The 22,603-nt window shown below is 34.3% G+C and overlaps 3 protein-coding genes across 6 annotated transcripts in view; 1 reads left to right on the forward strand and 2 right to left on the reverse strand.

Moving 5' to 3' along the window:
• LOC118742804 lies at positions 1 to 852 on the reverse strand. The gene is made up of 2 exons (XM_036475157.1): positions 478 to 852; positions 1 to 361 (listed from the first exon to the last, which is right to left on the reverse strand). Exons 1-2 carry the CDS (start codon positions 566 to 568, stop codon positions 60 to 62), a joined length of 393 nt encoding a protein of 130 aa, XP_036331050.1. The 5' UTR covers positions 569 to 852; the 3' UTR covers positions 1 to 59.
• LOC118742763 (G protein-activated inward rectifier potassium channel 3-like) overlaps positions 1 to 22,603 on the forward strand; it is a 210,450-nt gene that overhangs the window by 46,465 nt on the left and 141,382 nt on the right. The gene's annotated exons all lie outside the window — the stretch shown is intronic.
• The window catches only part of LOC118742758 (G protein-activated inward rectifier potassium channel 3-like), a 27,604-nt gene continuing 5,594 nt past the window's right edge, over positions 594 to 22,603 (reverse strand). Inside the window, exons 2-5 of the mRNA XM_036475080.1 lie at positions 19,216 to 19,548; positions 3,745 to 4,019; positions 2,884 to 3,666; positions 594 to 935 (exon numbers count right to left, since the gene is read on the reverse strand). Coding sequence (XP_036330973.1) covers positions 886 to 935; positions 2,884 to 3,666; positions 3,745 to 4,019; positions 19,216 to 19,499 — 1,392 coding nt within the window. The 5' untranslated portion in view covers positions 19,500 to 19,548 and the 3' untranslated portion in view covers positions 594 to 885. The remainder of the gene's footprint in view (positions 936 to 2,883; positions 3,667 to 3,744; positions 4,020 to 19,215; positions 19,549 to 22,603) is intronic.

Consider the following 22,603-nt stretch of genomic DNA (forward strand, 5'->3'; position numbering starts at 1 on the left):
ATAAATATACATATGTGTATTACAATTTTATTTATGTAAACTAAAAAAGCTAGGTTTCCTTATTTTACTTTAGGAGCTTTATTTATATCCTCTACATCATCAAATAATGCCACATAGCGTTGCCAACGCTCATCAGCTGAGCCAATGGAAGAGAAACCGGAGCTGCGATTGCTCACTGGTGATGTTGGCGCCGATGGTGGCATAGCTGCTGGTTTCTTATTATGTGTTGCTGTAGTAATTTTCATTTTTGGCGGTAAGGGCAACGACAAGTGCTTCAAGAGCTTTGCATCAGGCGACAGCGTCTTTCGAAGTTGTGGCCGCGGCTCATATGAAGCACAGCGCAATAAAGGGTTGCGAAGCACTGAAAGACAAATATAAAAAAAGTCATTAGGGAATTACATTTGAACATTTCGAGCTCAAAATTTTAAGTGGAAGTTATTGTTTAGTTAAAATATTTTTCTACTTCTAATAACTTACGGCACTGGAAAAACACAACAGCAGGACAATGATGATGGTAGAACGGGGACAGCTGATTACAGGTGAGCGTCTTACATTTATCGACATACATATATTTTCATTATCAAACTAATTCATTTACAGTTATGTAGCAACTAAGTAGCTAAGCAGTTAAGCAAGAATTTTATTTTAAGCCATATTTCGCTGCACTACTTATGTAAGCTGGCCTACACATATGTACATATAAACGCATATCAAATATAAAGGACATACAAATACACAAAAGTTACAATAACAATTCGTATGTTCGTGTGTTTTATTAAATTAACATATATGCACATAATTTTCGCCTTGTGAAAGTGCTTTTTAAATGTTTACAGATGACTATGGAAGGTGCAAAACATATTTCGAAATTAAATTTTTCATTTCTCAGTTATCGGAGTGATTGGTGGACAACTGACGCGCTGTAAATGTGGTTTCTGTGTGTGGGGAAAAGCAGAAATAATTAATAAGGAAAAGTGGGTAAAAGGAATGTAGTTGTATTTAGAGGTATAGAATAATACTTCTACTTGAGTGTTAAATAATTTTTATTATATAAATAGTTTAAATAAATTATTCGTAATAGTAATTAAAGTTTTTTATAAGCCTAGTTTCCCTGTAGTATGAAATGCGACCTTATTTTATGTCACGCTTGATACTATTTCTGTAATTGTTTTCAATAAAAATATTGCTTGATTTTAAATTAAAAAAATAGAGCTCATAAAAAAATAATTGATTGGATAGTTTGTAGTTTGAGGGCCGAAAGCTGAAATGCACTAATCTTAGATTTAGTTATGTATTCATTTTTGTTAGCCGAAGCCCAGGAGATTATTGCTCAAGAGTAAAATTAGAATTTTAATCCTCTCACCCCCTAGGATTGTTCTACACATATTGGAGAAATATGCCACTATTTTTTATTTTGAAATCAAAAAATATTTAGAGTTAGTTTAGTTTTATATGGGGGACAAAATTCGTATAAATGGAATAGAATTCTTGAAAATCAATATTTTTGGATCGGTAAACTGTGGACCGCTTCAAGAGACTTCCAGTAAAAAATACCCAATTTTTTATTTAAGCATTTTTTAATACTAAAGATTTTTTTATTTATCCACTCATTGCATTTTATGGCAATTTCTGGGGGGAGGGGGGGTTTGGCGGACCTATAAATTATAGTTACTATGAAATAAATTATCAAATAAATAATTGGGTATTATTATTGAAGAGAAACAGAGTTTTTAAATTGAAAAGTATTGATTTTCAAGAATTCTATACCATTTCTACGAAAAGTATTTTTCCCACATATAAAATACACTGAAAATATTAAGGGCCTTTTTTGATTTCAAAATAAAAAATTAGCTACATTTTTTCGGTATGGAACAATCCTAGGAGGTTAGAGCATAAAAATTCCCACTTTACTTTTTCACATGCATTTTTTGACCACCCTATAGCTCAACCTTTCCAAAAACTCTTCTAAAATCTAAATCCAAGTAGAATTTAGGAAAAAAATAATTAGAAAAAAATTCCAGCAGCGCCACTATGCATGACGACAAAAAATGGGTTAACCAGGGCAGGAACTGCGGTCGAGTGAGACTCAGGAGGAGTGCGACCGCGTATGCAGCAGCTGAGTAAGAGATCTTGAAATCTTTCAGACCTTCGATTCTGTGGGCCTTTTCGGCTTATAAATGATCCCTTTTACCTACGAAACTCCATGGGGAAATCATAATAGATAAGTCAACGATTTTTTTAAGAGATCTGAGCCATCTATATTTTTTTAAAGGTGCTGGCTTAATCACTTACAAAATTCATTCGTTGATCCTGAAGTGTTTTGATTCGTTTGACAACTCTACTTTAAAAGATGGTGTCTACCCAGCACTTCCGTAAAAGAAAAGGACTGACTCCGTGGCATATAAGAATTTTTAAAAACAGTTTAAAATTTAATTGCGCTCAAAGGGCCGGGAGGGAGGATCTGCATTATCTTTATATAAGAGTATAGCCTACCAAAATACCAAGGAGCTACTATGCTTCCTAAATAATGCAGCACGAACATTATTTAGAAGCTATGCGTCCATTCCAACTGTTGGGGAAGTTAAGGACCATTTGTTGTCGATAGAAGGTATCCACTAGGATGTCAGCCAAGCTACATCTAACTTTACCTTGAATTACCAGAAGTGTGCAATTCCTAATCAGCTCTTTAAAGACAAGTCTCAAGAATCAAAAAGTTAGGTCTAATTTAAAAAACAAAAATTCTCCAAGCTTTAATGACCAAAACTTTATGCTTTGGCAAAAGCTCAAATGAGTTAAGGCTTTAACAACTTAACTTTCTCAAAAAATTCGTTTGAAAAGCGCAAATGAAATAACTCGTCTTATGACAAAATCTTCCGAACTTACCTGGTGTCCTGAAGCCTTCCTGAATCTTGTAAATCTCATTCAATTCGCGTGCGCTGCACAGCGGCGTATCCACCTGCGTCGTCTCGTTGAAACGCGCATAATCAATCTCGTACGCCTGACGTTCTTTATTGTACAAAACCACCGGATCAAAGCGATGACCCCACAATATCTCCGTATTTACATAACTCGAACGCGCCTGCGTCGATTGACCGGTAGACTCAACAGTACCCTCCAATATTACAACCAACTCAAATTTATCCTGTAATATGTCCGTAGCAGACATATTATAAAATGGAGAATTCTCATCGATCTTATGTTCAATAATCATGGGCCAGATGAAAAACAAATCCGAACCACACTCATCGGCGCCAATTTCCAGCTCAGTGAAATGTTGCGACATCACCTCACCCTCCTTGGTGGTGCGCGTGCGTATGAGCTGTGCACGAACAGCAGTGCCAATAATATGCGACTTGCGCATATCACCAACGCGGAACATCAGCGACAAGCCACCATCGCGCTGACAAATCACAGCATATTTGGAGAAGAGCAACGTTTGTGCGCGTTGCTTGGCGCGTGTCATCTTAGCAAATACGATGCCGGCCATAAAGGCGGAGGACATGACGCCGTAAATAGATTGGAAGCACATCATGAATATGGCCTCGGGACACTCCTCCGAGGTGGTGCGCACACCATAGCCAATGGTGTGTTGCGTCTCAATCGAGAAGAGAAAGCACGAAGTGAAACCGTGTATGGCAGAAACGCAAGGCGACCAACCGGACTCCTCTGTGGGTTGGAAACGGAAATAATCGAAATTGGTGTAGGCAAATTTGAGATTTTCAATTCGAATATTTAGTTGCTTACCTTGATGATCGGGCAAATGCATCTCCTCCAAATCGCCATGTGTGTACATAATGAGCCACCACAGTAAGGCAAAGAACAGCCAGGAGAGTATAAAAGATAGCGCGAAAACGAGCAGCGTCCAGCGCCATTGCGAGTCGACCAGCGTGGTGTAGAGATCCTGCATGAAGCGTAAACGACGGCGTGTCAAATTCTTTTGCAACACATTGCAGTCGCCATTCTTGAAAACGGCGCGGCGGCGCACTTTGCGCATGCTACCAGGCCGGAAATTGCGTGATCTGTTGGAAGACGAAAAAGTAAGTATGTAGTCAAGTGTGGTTGTTGCTTGAGTTGAAAGTAAATACTAAGTGCATAGCAAGATTGGCAACGATCTTAAAGTAAGACGCGCCTGAAAGTAGGCAATGTAATGTAAAGAAAAGAAGGTGCAAGGTACAGGGTGCACGCGATGGATTTTTTTTTTTCAAACATTATTTTTCGGTGATGCATTTCCGAACGCTTTTTTTGCAACTTGCGCAAAGGTTTCAATTTTTTTTTCTTTAGCTTTTACGAAACACCTACGTATGAAACATTTTTTTGGTGATGCATTTTCGAACGCTTTTTTTGCATTTTGCGCAACAGTTGCGGATTTTATTTTTTATTTCCTTAATTTTTTATAAACGGTATATTATAGCTAGTTCACACTTGAACTTCATTATACTAATGGGCTAGGAAACTAGGAAAAATTTTTTGAAATTTTGTAGAATGTTTCTTTAATTCTGCAAAGTTTGATAAACTACATTTAATTGAAGAATAATGGAAATTCAATAAAATAAAATTAAGAAAAAAAAGCTTAAAAAAAAGTGAATGAGAAGTATGTGTAGATACGAATATACTTTCAACCCCATGAGGTTGCAATTGGAATAGTTCGAGCCACTAATTTTTGCATCATCGTTTAAGCGTTAATTGTATTAATTATATGCGCGTGGTCAATGCCGACGCCACAAGTGCACTCAATATTGGCATATTCACATTACTACAACAATTTATTTCAATGCTCACATATACATATGTAGGTATGTACTAATTTTTTCTAACCCACCGATTGCATGTCAAATAAACTGGGCCAAAGAAGAGTATATTTTCATAGTTCACACATAGATTTGCTACGTACAAACATATCTAGAAATGTGCACACATTTACATGAGCTACTAACGTCAGTCACTCAAAGCGTAATTCCGTGCAATGCAACACAGCAGAAATGAAATCATATGAACATTAATATGCAGTCGCATTAATTAATAACTACTTGCTAAATACTTTTTAGTGCGAATTTTTTTTTTATGAACCAGACAGCATTTTTACGAGTATTTAATATTTGAACTGCTTAATAGTAATTTATAGCCACAAATTACACTGAAAGAAGTGCCTAAGTACAGACATAGTAGTGATGAAAAAGTAGGCACAATTCTACTTCTTTCTGCACTTGAGAAACAATCGACGGACCTTTAGCACAAAACAAGATTTTTCGAAAATTTTCAATTCAAAAAAAAAATAATACAAAAGACATGCCTAATACCTCTAATCTTGTGTAACCCATGTATATTTCTTAGTACTTAGTGAATCCTTACTAACTTTACTAAGGACAAGGCGTGGATTAGACAAGGATTGGAGACACAAGACACTTAATAGTAGTAAGTGTTTTGCCTTTTTTGAATTTTGTTGTCGTTGTGCCGTTATTGCAGAGGACCATTTACATATATACATTGGTGACATATACATATACTTATTGAACGAATATTTCGCGCTTTCTGTAAAATATTTTATTATTCTGGGACATTCGGATATAATGACTAAATATTTTTTCATTATTACTACATATTTTCAATATCTACATACATACAGTACCGTACGAAAGTAATGGCACCGAGAATTTTTCGCAATATCTACAAAGTTTTTTATTCTAATTTATTTTCGATAATTTTTTATAAAAAATATAGTTCGTCCCACACCAAAAAACATGAAAACTAAATCTTTAAACTTTGCGCAAAACTCAGGAAATTTCAATAAATTTGCTTACTAATTTGCAACTTGCTATTCAGTTTTTTTTTTATTCTTAGTATGCAGTTTTATATAGCCCATCTAATTTTAGTATAACAAATTGGAAGCTTGAAGGTGCTAAAAAATCGCGTTGATTTTTTGCAATTTTTTTCACTCAGGTTCTTCCATACAATTACTTTTTTTATGGAGAAAATGAGTAACACCTTCCACTAAAAAACTTCAAACTTGCACTTTGTTATACTAAAATTAAATGGGCTATAAAACTGCATACCTAGAATTTTTCTAAAAAATCTGGATAGAAAGTCAAAAAAGTTGCAAATTATTATGCAAATTTATTGAATTTTCCTGAGTTTTGCAAAAATTTTAGATATTTAGTTACAGCCGAAAATATTTGCTTTGGAAGGTTGCCACCTGTTTGAAAATTTTAATTAAATTTTTCATTGATAAGATAAATGTTGCCATATGGGTATCAAACTAAAGAGATTTAGGGAAGTTTACTGACGAAAATACTTTAAAGGAAGGTTGTCTTTTGTTTGAAACATTTTATTTAATTAAATTGATAAAATAAATTATGTAATAAAATACGGGTATCAAACTGAAGAGATTGAAGAAAGGCTACTCTCGAAAATATTTGTGAAGCGGGTTTCCACTTTTTTCAAAAATTTGCTAAATACTACAATACGGGAATCAAACGAAATTATTTGCGATATCTTTAATTAAGAACTCTCGTAACCCCTAGGCAGCGCCTTCAAAGTACTCATTTTTGTTTTATTACCTTCCCTCACTACATCTAAAACTATAGTATTTGTAAAGTAGGACGATTTTTTTTATGTAAAAAAATCGGATTTCCGCTTTTTATGGAATAATAATATACGACATTTGAATATTTTTCGCGACAAATATTGAATTACTTAATACAACTTTGAAGAAAGTGTGCGATATGTTGCGTCAAATTATTGATTAGATTAGATTAGATTAGTTTTGGAGGAGGGAGCAGGTCACCTAGTTACCGCGACCCAAACGATCTATTGTAACAAAACTCTATTCAACAACAGGTCATCTTTGATCCACGTACTGCTAAGAAACCTCGCGAGTTCCTTTGCCTGAATGCCATTTAGGTCGTATGCTTCTAGGTACGGTGATCCTAGGAAGCGATGTCTAGTCATGGTAAGGGCTTTACAGTGGCACATAATGTGCTCTGCTTTATCCTGTTCTTCGTTACACAACCTACACTGGTCAGAGTTGATAACTCCTTTGTTTGACAAGTGTTTCATTACCCTACAGTGGTCTGTAAGAAAGCCTGTTACAATTCTTACTTCATGCCTACTGGGGTGAAGTAGTTATTAGGTTCTCCTTGCTCATATACCCGGAATGTAGGATTTGGCGGGTATGTTACCTTCCGTATTTGTCCAGAAATGTCGCGCTTCGTTCCTGATCCTGATGTAGTAATTTTGCCTAACGGAACTCCAGGGCATACCGGTAAAGGGTCCTGGACCTATGAATCCCTGTGCAGCCCATTTTCTGGTGAGAATAGCTGACACTTCATTGCTTATGTGAAATTCGATACTTTATCTAATGTGTAAATACCTTCGAAAATATCGAGCCCTAACCGCCAATATAATAATGATTCATAAATCAAAAATCTGTGTGATAATCTTACTTCATGAAGCTCTATAAATGTATTTTATTTTTTTATGAATGAGGCCACCAGAGTTATAAGAGGGAGTAAGAACACAAAAATACTTTTAAGGTGCAGCAAAGCAGGTCGGGTATTTGTTAGTGCATATCTAAACATTTAATTCATATAACGTTCAGAACTAACGACTACAAATATAATCGTAGATTTTTATGATTGAAGCTTTTGAGATATAACTCTGTCATTTACGGAAATTTACTCACGAAATTTTGTGCTCTGTTCGCTTGTCACACGCTGGGGATCTAAGTATAATTTGTTTTTAAGTTAGTCCTCTGAGCTTGAATACATTAAAATGGAATCTCTATTACGCAAATCATACTTCGTAAAAAAATTTATATTTACTTGGAAAATGAGCATTAAAGTGGCATACAAAAGTCTCAAAGAACTGAACTAAAATCATATCAAAGCAATAACGCATACGCCACGTAGTTCCATGTACTGATATTGTACGAGTATTTTCTCAAACTAATTTTTGAAACCCGAATTTCAACCGGTAAATCGAACGCGAGCTGATGATTTACCAATGCATTCGGAGTAATAAAAACTACGGTGAGGAGTTTGTTTTACTAACGACATCCACAACAGCTAATGTAATATGCTAATCAGTTATGAATAAGCCTCATTATACAATAATATTTAGCTCATAAATTTATTCAAACGCTCAACACAATAATTTCTTATTCAGCTTATATTTCAATTTGACATATACATTTGTAACCGACGCCCACAACCTTAAGCACGTGTCGCTATTTTTTTTCACAGTGTATCAACTAAAGCTTGTAGGCCGAATAAAATATCGCTAATTATCACTAAAGTAAAAGCCGCTGTGAAATTGTCTGCTTAGCGTATTCTTCTCAACACTTAGTACTTAGAAATTTGCATACGAAAATGCTATGTAAATGACAGCTAGTCTATAAATTCAGTATCACAATGTTGTTGTTGTTAGATTTTATAATGATTAGATATGTACATTAGATAGTACCACCCTACAGGCATAAAAACAAGTTTGCCATACACCTTCGAGTCTATGAAACTTGTGGGGGCGATTTGGTGGAAAAAAATCATTTGGCCATATCAAGGGGATGCCTGTTAACTGTTTTCTGCGATACTAACATTCGGCAGTAACAATTTTTTTTTAATAGTTCTGCTGGAATAATCAAAACACTTCCTAAGCTAAAGTTTAATGATTTTTGGCGAGCTTCAATTTACTGGCAATGGGGCGGAACGTTAGGCTAATCAGAACTGAGAGATCTGTTCGGTAAGTACTAGAAGTCAGTGAACTTTGGAGCAAAAAATAGGTATCCTCGAGACAAAAATATCGATATATCATACCTTAAAAAACAACCCTATTTCAGCGAAATGAAAAATCTTTCAAAATTTCCTTGCAAAAATACTTTCAATTCTAAGGTATACGGCGAAGTTTTTTCTGGTACAGTCTAATGTACATTTGTACATACATATATATTACAGATGGCGAATTACGTCTGTACAATATTTAGATGATGCCAACTGTTTGATTATGCAACGATAGAGGAAACTTTTTTTTCCTACAGAATTACATTTTGTATGTATTTACGTTGAGTGAAAAGGTATTTATACAGAAGGGCTCAGCCGTAAATGCAAAATGTTGTTTATAAGCAGTTGCTTATAAGGTAGGAAAGCTACTTAAAATTGTTTTATAATGGGCTGATTTTGAGATATTTACGGCAAACGCAAATCAAGTGTAATCGAATTGATTGACTTGATAAGCAATGCATTTGATGTAGCTAATATGTGGAAATGGTTCGATAAAAAGGAAGCAAACAATTGATTTTAAATGAAATTTACGCTTAGATAAGTACTTTCGCCATTTATTAGAAGGTATATCTATTTATGTAGGCATTCATTTGTAAATCATAGGTTAGCTAGTCAATAATACTAGCCAAATAAAAAGTAAAAAATAGGACATTAAAACCATGTAAAGGCTCGATAAATACTCAATATCGTAAAGACGAACGTTTAAGTCGATCAAAGGCGGTGTTTCGCCTGAAATCGACGATGAAGTCTATGGAATTATAGTGGAAGAATGAAAATGCTTGAGGGAGCTGAGACTATAGGCATTTGAACTGAGTGGGTAAATCACATTGCACACGAACGTTTGGTCTTAAAAAGCTCAAAAAAAGGGTCCTGCGATAATCATACTCGACCCTAAGCGCATACGTGTGACGATTTCAGAAGAGTATTTGTCGATGTTCAACCTCAATCCGAACCAACTTTGACGTCACTTCGTAGCCAGATGAAGCAGGGCTCCATTACAATGCACCACATATAAACGATCAATGAAAGTAGTGGAATATGTGCCGGTGAACGTGCATAATGACAGGCCAAGGTAGTTTTATCCGCCAACAAGGTCATGTTGACACTTTTTATGTATGCGGTGTCATTGACATTTGAAGACTATTATTCTAAGAGCGCTGTTATGCAGACGGTCATATGATCCCTGATCACCAATTGTTGTTGCTTTCACTGCACAACGAAAAAATTGTGATCGGGCGAGAGAACTGAACCGCATGACCAATCGATTCAAATTTGACCAGCCGGATGAGACCGAATCACTATTTGCTCCTTTTAGTAGCAAAATTGAGTATTTTTCATACGATTTCTCTTTTTATTAGGAGAATGGTAAGTAGTAAAAAACAGACTGAAGAAACACAACTTAGCCAAAAAATACGCTGGTCATTTGACCATCTGCAGCGTGTTGGTCAAGGATAGTAAGAATTGAAAAAATTAGAGAAAAAGTGCCGTGACCAGTGATCATATGATCGTCGGCGTAACAACTCCCTAAGCATTGAGGGAAAACTTATAATTTGGAAAGCTTTGAAAAAAATTGGACTACGTCGATAAATAAAATGCTCTTTTGGCGATTTTTTTATTATATACAAAATTCTTCCAGTATATATGAGGCCAAGAGCGCCCGAGGATCCTATTTACAAAAAAAAATTATAATATGAGAAAGAAAGATCTATAAGAAATAAATGCGGTCTTTTACTAAAAAGTTCTTTGCACCTACGTGATGCTGCATATTATAGTAAAAGAAAACTCAAAGGACATGACTGGAGCTATTTCCGTTTCGATTCTAGTAATGCATTTTGAGGTGCACCTCAACTTTTTTTTTTAAATATCAGTTAGGCTGCTCTGGCCCTCAAGTCCTCATATAGAAATGGCTATGGGTAGCCAATATTTTCATTTTTAATTCCTCATCGATTATGGTGTAACTATTCCTTTGCCTCTACTTCCTCCTCTACTTATCAAATATTTCTTGTCCTAAAATTGACGTCCATTTTTTCAAATCTACCCGAATTTTTCTTGAAGCTCTAAGAGCTGGTCATAAGACCAGAATATACTCATGTCAATTTTGAACAGAATTTCTGCAGCTCTTTACAAGTTAAAATAAATTTTTTCGTTATGTCGCATAACTTCTCTATGCTTTTATATTTTGCTTTTAATATTCACTGCATTTTGTTGGCATCTATAATAAATAAAACTATGAACAATGCCCTCTTTTCTAAAAATAAATCTTTAATTAACCCGATCAAAATATTCACGCGACTTTTTTAATTACTCACTCGTGTTAATTTTATTACATCTTTTTTGTTTTTGCAGTCAGTCACCCATTTGCCCCGTTGTTTGTATGTTTGATTTTAATTGTAGCCACCCAATGGCGCTATGAGCACAATTTCAATTAATTAAAAAAGAGAGAATAAAAAGTTAATAAAAAGATAATTTTCCCAGTAAACCATGAAGACTAAGAGTGAGGTTTTCTGAATCTGTGTTTGTTTTCTTGCCTAGAAATGCTTTTTTTGTTTGTCGGTGGAATAAATGAAATTTATTCTAAATAAATCAACTACGTCATTGATAAAGTCTATTCGAAAGATTTAACAATGCATATAAAGATAAGATAAGGTACGTATAAACAATATCAGAATTGATATTCAAATAAATGTCTGATATAATTATAGTGCGAAAACGTGATGGAACTTTTTACAATAAATTAGCACCTTGGTCTTAGGCATAAATGGTTTATTTGATTTGTTTCATGATTTCAGATGCAAAGCTTACAGCCACTTGTAGTAGTCCTTCACAATATCGACTTTTTTTTACAAAAAATTACTGAACGATTCACTGAAATTTGAAGAAATCTTTTAAATCAGAAAAGTATTGCCAGAACTGTCGGCAAAAAGTATTGGCACAGCAAATTTTTCACAATATCTGCAAAAAACTTTTTTCTAATATTTTTCCGCCAATTTTTCATAAAGATGTTGTTCATTCTACAACAAAAAGCATAAAAACATAATTCCTCAACTTTGAGCAAAACTAATGAAAATGCATCAAGTTTTCAACTTTTTAATAAAATTCTTAGATTTTTTTTTGGATATTCAGGCTTTTGGTACAATCAATTTTATTATAATAAAGTATAAGTTTTACCGTTGATTTTTGGCAATTTTTTTTCACGCAGTCTCATCCATACTTTATATGGAAAAAAGGAAAACACCTTCAACAAAAAAAAAAAAATCAAAAATCAATGTGATTTTTGACTAACTCTGAACTTACGTACTCTTTACAAGATTTTAATGGGCTGCAAAACTGCATATTCAAAAAGATCCTAAAAAATTTTGCATGAAAATCTGGTGAATTTTCGTGAGTTTTCTTCAAAGTTTAGGAATTATATTTTTATGTTTTTTGTTGTTTGGTTTTTTATAAAAAAATTGGCGAAAAAATATTAGAAAAAAAATTGTTGCATATACTGTGAAAAATTTGTTGTGCCAATACTTTTCGCCGGCAGTGTATCTTTTTAATAAATGAGCAAAAGTTCTTGAATACTAAAGATATTTTTTTTGACTTATTTCAAAGGTTTGCTGGTAATACTTATACATACATTTTCATATATTTACAAATATGTAAGGCATTTATGAACGTATGGAAGCTTAGTTTAATTTGTTCGACAATAGCTTTATGATACGCAAACATTCCTCTCGCAAAATCACACATACTCATGTGTAACAATGTACATTTCATATCTACTAACAACTGTATGCATGACTAAATAATAAAAAAAAAACGTTCATTGGGAGCAATTGAAAGTTTAGAAAAAAATGTTTTGATTCGCAATTTAGCATTTAAACGAATTTATGTTGACAGCTCAGGCTGCTGATTATTTGTTTAGGTGTCAATTGGCGGCACACTCAAAGCGCTACTGAGGATGTGACTACGATGATGGATTATAACTAAATGTAATAAAACGGTGGTTGATTACATGCCAAGTATTTTTTTTTAAGCCGTAAAGTACAGAAGAGTGCAGAGGATTGATCGCGGGTTCTATAGAAAATAGGCGGGCATATTAAAAAAAATGTTCGAATAAACAAAAAAAAATATTAAAATATACAAACATACATAAGAATATAATTTATGTCATACGGTGTACATAATAAAAAAATTACAGATGGAAAAACAACAAAAGAAAAATTAAAAAAAAATATGGAACATTTTTCTTTTAAGAATCGGTTGAACAAAACATTAAACCTTTGTAAAAAATGCTGGTTAAAGGTCCAGTTAAGGGTAACGATTTTTATGATAAAATTAAAAAAAAAAAAAAACTAAATTAGAAGAAAATTATTTCTAGAGAATAAAAAGTTTAGAAAATAATAATTTTTGGGAAATAAAAAACTGAGAAAAAATACGTTTTAATCAAAAAAAATATTTTGGAACAAAAAAATCAAAAAAAAATAATTTGTAAAAAAAAAATATTTTTGGGAAAATTTTTGAGCAAAAATTTTTTTTAAGAAAAAATGTATGCGCTTAGAAAAATATAGATATTTTTATCAAAGGCATTAAAATTTAAAAAAATAAATGTTTTTACCAAATTAGAAGAAAATTACTTTTAGAAAATAATACCTATTTAAAAAAAAAAAACCAACTGAGAATAAATACGTGTTCTTATAAAAAAATTGGAACAAACTACAGTCGAAAAACTTATTTAAAAAAGATATGAAAAAAAAATATCTGTTGAAAAAATAACTTTTCGGGAAAATGTTTATAGAAAAAAATTCTTTCATGAAAGACAGAAAAATTAATATTTTTTAAACCTATTTCTTACAAAAAAAAAAAATATGTTTACCAAAGCAAATTATCCAAACAGAAACATAAATTGTAAAAAATTATTTTCTCCTAACTCATAGGGTTTTAACGACTTCAAAAAGGAAAGAAATTCTCATGCCATCGTGTACATTTTTGATCTTAGGCCTACGGCACTGAAATGGTAAATTGATCATTAACAGTTTATAAAACTGTTAAAACGAAACAGATGAAGCCTGAGCTCATCGGATAATTTACCAAGTGATTCCTTTAGTGTGCTAAATCTTTTTTCCAAGATGGGAGTGAAGAACTGGTGTGGTGGTCTATCGAATTCCTAAGAAATTCCTTATTTCGGATTTTGCTAATTATCACGAGCTGCAAAAAAGAATTATCATATGTTTTCATTATCACCAAAATACATCCGCATTCTGTATAGTAGGCAATGCAAAAGCTATCTTGCTACCTTGCACTGATTGCAGCTAAATTGCCGCTATGTAGATAAATATGTTGCCGCGCAATAATAATAACATAAACAAAAACAAATTTACACACCAACGCAAGCAATGATAACGAAAATTATTCGCTTGCTTACGAACATCTTTAGTCTATCTAATTCTCGCTTGTTTGATATCGTTGACAGTCTCCGTTGCGCTGAAGCAAAAAATCGTTATTTGCAACGAGGAAACTATGGCGGTGAGTTGTTACTAAAGCAGCAGTGGTTGCATTCGATCAAGGAGTGGACGGCAACTGTTTAGAGCAAGTCGAAGAGACAGAAGAGTTATTTCGGACTATACAGTGGAGAAAAGAGCTAAGCAGATGAAAGATTTCAATTTCTAAATACTTTGACTTGTCTATCTGACTGATTGCATAAATGATTGAATCACTCAGTTGCAGTGAAATGATATCCATGTCTGTTCTACTGTGTGTGGCTGGTTAGATTAGCGCGGGCGGTAGACGTCCAACCAAAGGTAATTGAACATATGTACATACATACATACATCACTATGTAATTACGAGTATGCAATTCGCACGAGTTCAAGTTGAATGTCAACTACGATGGCAGGAAACAGTATGCGCAAATATATAGGGTCTGAGGTAGACCACAAATGTGTTATGAATACTAGCAGTTACACATTTCTTTACACACACATATATATCATCGTTTAAAGTACAAAACCACATTTTTTCTCAGCTTACATTTATAGATTCCAATACAGTTAAAAAAATTGCTAATAGTGACTTATACCACACAGAGTTTTGCTTCCCTTCGACACTTAAGAACAGCTGCATCAAACAAATCAGTTAATTGCTGCCTTTTATAAGTGTACTAGCTTCCCGTTGTTTGTCATCATCGAGCAATTTTTTTTTTCTTTGCTGATAAGGAAGCAATTGTGTAATCTCTACAACGTAAAAATATAGGCATATACATACATAGAAGTTTGCAAGTAGATCAAGTTCAAGTCATCCACAGATACTAAGTTACTTAAGATAAAACGGGCACACATTTTACATTCATACAAATGACAAATAATCAGCTTCAATACATGGTGGAAAGAAGAAGGTACCCAGCAAACATTTGGAGTCAAAAATGAGTTTTTAAGGAGAGCTATTTCGGAGCATTTATGCTCATAATGAGCTCATTTAAGATTCCGAAATGAGGGTGTTTTCCTTCCTCCGAAAGTCGACTTATATCAGCTTAAATTCATACATCAAATGAGGCTCAATATGAGTCATTTGTACACTTTTAAAACAATTTTGGCCTCATATATGATTCATTTCACACTCTCTTTTTGGAGGCTCTTGAAGGTCTCTTGTTGGCCTCATAAATTACTAAATTTGCACTCTTATATTAGGTTGGTTGGTTCAATTTTTAAATTTTTTCTATACAGCTGTTTTCGAGATATCGATTTTTGAAAAAAGTTCATTCTTTAAAAAAGGGGCCGATTGAGAAAATTTTTTTTTTTCTTAATTTTTCATTTTCAAAACAATTTGGAATTTAAAACCGAAGTAATTTTCAAAACCGGCATGTTGATTTCTAAAAACTATTTATTTTTGCATTTTTTAAAAAAAAAACTTTATCCATCGGCCCATTTTTCTCACATTTTTTGGCAAAACCGATAACTGCAAAGTATCTGGAAAAAGCAAATTAAAGCAATCTGGAAGGGTTTTCGTAATTGCTAGTACTATACCATTATGAAAAAAATTGAAAAGCCGAATTGTGCGCAAATTGCACTGGAATGCTACATATACATATATGTATGTATGTAAAATATTCCATGTCAACCGAATTTTGACGGCGTTGGAAAATTCCAAGACAATCGAATTAAAAAAAAATTAGAAGCCAATTTTCGATCGCAGTTGTAATTCAATTGACATGGAGTTTTCAGCACAATTTTTTTTCTCAGAAAATTGTTTACCAAATTTTTTCATATGTACTTTAATTTAAAAAATTATTTTTCAAAAGAAAAAATTACGAAAATCATTTCAGCTTCGCAATTTAATCAATATTCACACATGTGTCCTTAAGGCGTTTTACATACAAACAAATATTCTGTATAAATACATACGTACTTAATATAGTCCGCAAAATTCGGACTTATAATTGTGATCACTTTTCCTCCAAAACAAAAAACTAATAACTAAAATTGTGATTAGAGGGAAATATTTTCTCTGGCTGTTGTTTAGTGGCAAAGTACGAGTCACCGCTTTCTTTTTTCACCATCAATTGATTTTAAAATAAAAATATGTAGTAATAATTTTATTTCTCGCACATACCCTCTGCCCAGCGAGGGACTCGATCCCTTCAACGCTTCATAGTAGACGCCTGCCTGTGAATTTGAAGCAGATATGCCACGCATATACTGGTGTTTCCATTGAAATGTTAAAGGATTCGGATCCTCTTTTTCCATGGCCACTTCTTCGGCCTCAGTTAGCATTTGCACTTCACACTGCTGATTTTGCATTTTGTGATTATATTCCTAATAAGAAGATCCTTGCCATTAAAGAGTAAATACAAAATTTCACGAACGGCAAGACGGCATTAAACACTTTTATTTAAAATCAAATGTTCAAATGTATGACTTTCACAAAATTTGCACTTTTCACCCCAAATAATATTTCCTAGTCACAGGCTTTCCACTTAGTAAACGGCGCATGCGTACCACCACCCAAAGCCGCGTGCACTCGACTGACTTTCAATCCGCAAGGTGCTCGAAATGAAGCATAAAGTCAAAGAAAAATTGAAATGTATTATATAGTCGATTTAGTAGGCAAGCAAGCGTAGTTGCTAAAAGGCTATTTAGCAGCGTATTTGTGTTTATCTTTTAACTTATTTGTGAAATTGATTACTTTGGTGCTAAAATTTTACAGAAAAGTTATTTTCAATAGCCATTTAATGCTGTTAAGAATATAAAAAGTGAATCAATAAACAATATTATATAGTTAAATATTCAACACGGTTTTAAAGGAAAACAATAAAAGCGAGCAGCTATTGCACAGACAAAGGTTGTTTTGCAAACATGGGCCGCCAATATTGACCAAAGCGTTTAGCTATTTGCTATCATTTTGGCGCTCAAGTGGATCGTGTTTGATGAGCTTTTTATATAGAGTTATGAGCGTGTAAAAATACGCATCTGGTGGTTAGAAATTAGATCAAATAGATTATTATTAAAAGTACATAATGTAGCTGTTTTCAGTCGGATTTTTCCGATGTTGAATTACTTGGAAATTTGGATGTACACTTAATGTTTTTTTTCTTAAATTTCGCAAGCAAAGAGTTTTGGCTCCATATTGTCAATATGTATTAAGATTTTGAAATAACTGGATTGAAAAACTAATTCGTACTAAAAGGGGCTGGACTAACCAAGTTTGGCGTTTATTTGGCCAGCATTCATCGCACGAAATTTTCTTCCCTTACTTAAAAAATGGGACAGAGTGTTTTGTGTGTTGAATGTTTGCAGGATGTACGACGATACTTCGCTGAACAGGGAGTTGAACTCGGCATCCACGGGTGTAAATTATAAATTTGGAAGGGACTCGGTTGGAATAGTAGGCGAAACTTGCCAAAAGAATGCGGCAATATGCGATGTGTTTTGTTTGCGTTCCAAACGAAAAACAATTGTGGTGTGGAAAGATGAGAAAAAATTTCTAATAAAGAAGCCTAAAAGGCCCCAGACTTGGTTTATTTTTTTTTTAAGTACACCCATCTCAGGAGGCTGAGTACAGACCCATCGCTTGATATGCGACTTCACTGCTATTAAATAAAATGCACGAGGCCGTACGGGTCCGCGTAGCTGCGTTTGTACACAGGCATTTTTTTCGTTGATAAAGTTTATGGGCCTAATTTTCCAGTAACGTATCTCTGTAGGGAATAAAAAGTTTGGCTTTTGCTTAAATAGTATCCATGATTCAAAATTAAGCCCTGATTAAGATAAACTCATGAGGAGATCCGGATAGTGGAAGTCATTGGGCCCCTGTCTGGTTACCAGCGAAACGATTAAAAAAAAAATCCCAAATCTGTGAGAAATTTTAAAGCAAAGCACTCCGGAAAGAGTGAAGTTTTTCCTCTATTTTAAGGCGTTTCACTAAAATTGCTTCAGGCTTACCGGCCCTTTGACGGGCCAACTAGCAAGGCGTACAATTTTCTACAACCACCAATTTGTACAACCACCACAAAGGAAAATTTACGAGTCGCAACAACTGATATATGGAATCAACGAGATGATTGTGAAATATCTAGACCTTCATTGACCAGGCTTAACAAGAAATGAACTGACCATATTTTAAGATTGAAGAAACCTGCAGTAAGAATTCTTGCCGCAGGATGCTTTTATATTGCTTCACTCTGCTCCAACGATGGTGTATACCAATGAGTTCTCTTTGCGGGAGCTTTCAGAATGAAGAAGAGGATAAATCGGTTTACTACTTTATTTGTTGATGCGCAGCTGTCCAGACAAAACGACTCAAGCACCTAGGATCACGCTTTTTTACCAACTTGGCAGAGATAACGGAAGTGAAAATATCGGATCTCTACAATTTCAGCCGCGATAGTAATTATTGAATAAACCCGGCTATAAATCAAACTGGCCTCTGAATAAAAGTAAGATGCAGTCATATACGGCTTCGCAAAATAACCTAACCTACCTATTCGCATATATCCCAAATTTCGAAATTTATGAAAATTTACAGCTTGCTTAGATTCTAGATTTTTCTGAAAAAAACTGCCGTGGTTTTTTTAGGCTCGACCAAAGTCTCCTTGGCGGTTACAGTGCCACAAAAAAAAGAAGAAGACCGTTCGGCCGCTACTGCCCCCACCAAAGAGTTATATGGGTTTAAAAGGTGTATCTTTCAGTACCGAAGAAGAGCCGGTGGCAGCAAAATATAGTCTTTCTGTCATCTTCCACCTTTTTCGCTGCTTTTCTAGCGTAACCGGAATTTCAAGATTTTAAATGACGTTGACACCTTTCTTCTTCCCGGGTTGTACCTTATTTTCTTCTATTCAAAATAAAAATTCCAAACATCAACTTGGCAATAAGCAGATTTTTATGAAATTTTGGAAAATTTTGCGCTTAAAATTTTGGCTGCGGAAGTATACGAAAATATTAACACGTAATTATCTAATTGAACTCACCTGGTACTCGCTTGACGACAGAAAGTCTTTCCACCATTTGTTGTTGGATAACCATAGAAACTAGCTGGACGATTTGGTACGATTGTTATTGGATACGACTGTGGATTACTAATAACACTATCAAGCGAATCAGGCTCTGCTTCAATGGTGACTTGACGTTGTGGACGTGGCGGTGGTGGTGATGATGTACTCAATGGTGTGGTGGCTGAATAGTTGTCAAAACTAGGCGAAGAAGGTTTCTCAACCAAAGTGGGTTGCAGCGTATTCAATATGGTGAACCGCATTTTGAAGGGAAGTCGATAACAGGAAATATATAATTATATCCAAATAGAGCTGTAATAAAAGGAAAAAAACAAAAAGTAACATAACATAAAAATAACATAAACTGGCTTTAAAATAATAAATAGCTAGTAGGCATGCAAAATACTTAAATGCAAAAAATTACTGTTTTAATAAGTCCATCATTATTTTGAATTTACAACGAAGCCTTGAAATAGTTTATCATATTTACTTTTAATGTATTTCATTTTTTTTTTTAATTTGATTTGGTTTACATTCATAGATGACTTTCATTGGTGGTGGACACTTGTGAATTTTTCATTGCATATGTATGTTAAATTGCACTCAAGTACACAAATATTTACTCAATTCACAGTTGTAATACAGAAAACAACAACAACTGCAGACAAACAAAAATTTATGAGCTCAATGAAGTTATATTTCTCCCCCTCTCTCTGTCCATGAGTTTTTGTCGAACAAGTGCGAAGGACGTCAAAAGTGAAACAAATCACGAAAATTTCATAAATACCTCATTTGGCTACGTGTTTATCATTAAGAAAATTGTTGTTGTACTACATATAGTAAGCTATTTTACTTTTTTAATTGCTTATAATGTAAATAAATACCATTGTGTGTGAGTAAAAAAAGTTAAATATTTGCTGATGGCATTTTACACAAATTTGTTATTTCAAGTATTTGGATGTGCAATGAAATACTCATACATAATTACATACACACACACATACGTAAGTATAATATGTATGTATGTGTTTCTAAAAATATATACACAAATGCAACACATATTAGATGGGCTTGGCCGGGGTTCTCCTCAAATTTTCGGTGTGCGGCGCGATGATTTCACGGGACCTATGCTTAATCTTAAATCCTTATAGTAATCTTGGCATTAACCCTAATCGTAATCTAAGTCCTAATCTTAATCTTAATGAAGTCTTAATCTTATCCTTAATTTTAATATTAATATTAATCTTACTCTTAACCTTTATCTTAATCTTAACCTTAATCTTGAGTTTAATCTTAATATGCTGCTAAATCTTAGCCTTCATCTTAATCTTTATCTTAATCCTAAACTTAATCCTATTAAAGGGCACACCTATCCTTTCGGATGTACCCCAACGGGGTAGTGCCCTGTACACACTGCAATACATTTTTTAGCTCATTCCTAAGAGCTTTGGTTTTAAGTGTGTCATAGGACACCCAGAATTGCCGCGTAATCCTGTAAGATCATATGCAGTTCCACCTCTGCTTGGCCTTCGAGTGATAAATTTCGGTAATTTTTGTCTTTATCTTCCTGAGCTAAGCGCCCATGTCCCTTGCCTGGGACACATTGCCTCGTTTCCGTAAATGTCCTTATGTCCCGGCACCCATATTAGGGTAATTTCATATTGATCAATAATATATGCCAGCTCTCTCCTACATTCATCCACTTGTTGAGATCTCACAGAGGTAGAAAAGAGTGCCTGAATGGCCGCATGGCAATCAGAGAGGATGTTCACCTGCGTTCTCGCGGGTACCTACATTCTCTTTGATGTACCTTACTGTCTTCTTAATAGGAAACGCTTCGGCCCCGAAAACGCTTGCATGGTCTGGCAGGCGGAAGGATAACTTTCAAAAATCTAACTGAAAGAAGTCCAGAGTATCTATTAACTACAGAGGACTAAGGGCCGGTTTTTCAATGCCTGGTTATCAGTTCCTACCAATTAAGCATCCTTACCGAGATTTCAGGGCAACCAATTGTTTACACCACTGAGGAGACTCTCTGAGTTTGCTAAAATATCACGAATATTTAAGGGCTTTCTGGTATAGATATTTCCATACACATTCCACATTTGCGCTATTTTCACCGTTGCTTCCAGCTTCTTAGATATTTACATTAGGGCGGATCAATTATTTTTATAACTATGCGCATATAGCATAGGAGGAATCTGTAATTCTCTGCTATACGAGCATAGCCGAAAAAATCCCTAATACAAATCGACCGGCCCTAATGTACATACAAATATGTATATTAATTGAATCATGCTCTAGAAAATAGTACCGAAATGATCCCGACCTTAACCCGAAAAAGACCCTACTAGTCCTAAAATGATCTCGCACAAGTCCCAATATATTCCTGAACTAGCCCCAAAAAGTTTTACAATAGTTCTGAACTAGTCTCGAAGTGGTCCTCAAATAGTGGTTAATTAGTCACCAAAAATGATTCTGAACCAGTACCAAAATGATTCCGATCAATTCCGGAAAATGTCCTGAAATAGTCATATAAACGTTTCGAAACGGTCTCGAAATGATCTCTAGTTACTAAAATTTCCTGCATTAGTCCTGAACCGGCCCCGAAACGGTCAAAACAGTCTTGAACTTGTACCGAAACAATACCGACATCATCCCGAATTAGGCGCTAATTAGCCCTAAGCTACTTTCGTAATATTCCTGAGCAATTACTGATTTTCTGCTTCATGTGCAGCCCTTAAAAATTGTGTGCAAATTTTACCCATACCATAAGCTAAAATCTTTACACATCAAAAATAAACAAATTTAGTCATCCATAGGGCTATTAGCTTAAATACAACTACAGAAAATTCCAAATTCTTAATACAAAGTTCTTTCGAGCAGGAAAACTATGATTTTTGGATTTTTTTAAATTTTGTAGGCATCCAATGTTATATTTAGGTGTATTGCGGAATTACCCCGAAGTATCCCGAAGTATTTAATACCGAAAGGTTACGTAAAAGTTTTGTCATAAACTCCGGCCTTATACAACTTGGATTTGGTAGCGTATTTATACTCAAGTCTACACATGCATTTATAAGCAATTACACGTTTACTGTGAAATAGCTTAAATATTTATTTAATTCGAGGCATCTCAATCAGGTACCGCACACAATTTAATTTCATGTCATTAATCCTTGCTGGCGCATGCAAAAAAGTAATTTCGTTGCATTTTCGGACTCACAATTGTTACCGCTGCATTTTTCAGAGTGTATAGTAAATCAAGTCTTAGTCTAATTTACAACTGCGTGCGCGATAAATAATTGAATTGGGGTAAAAAAAATGCGGAACTTCGGAAATCTTACAGCGCTGCTCAACATAATTG

Source organism: Rhagoletis pomonella, unplaced genomic scaffold, assembly GCF_013731165.1.
Source record: "Rhagoletis pomonella isolate Grant_MI unplaced genomic scaffold, Rhpom_1.0 Rhpom_scaffold_00001, whole genome shotgun sequence".
Classification (NCBI taxonomy): Eukaryota; Metazoa; Arthropoda; class Insecta; order Diptera; family Tephritidae; genus Rhagoletis; species Rhagoletis pomonella.

What these genes read in the sequence shown, in the direction of transcription:
- LOC118742804 (XM_036475157.1), bottom strand. Translation starts at nt 568, where the DNA reads ATGTATGTCGATAAATGTAAGACGCTCACCTGTAATCAGCTGTCCCCG. An exon ending in TGTTGTGTTTTTCCAGTGCC is followed by an intron (nt 362 to 477) that starts GTAAGTTATTAG and finishes TTTGTCTTTCAG; the next exon opens with TGCTTCGCAACCCTTTATTG.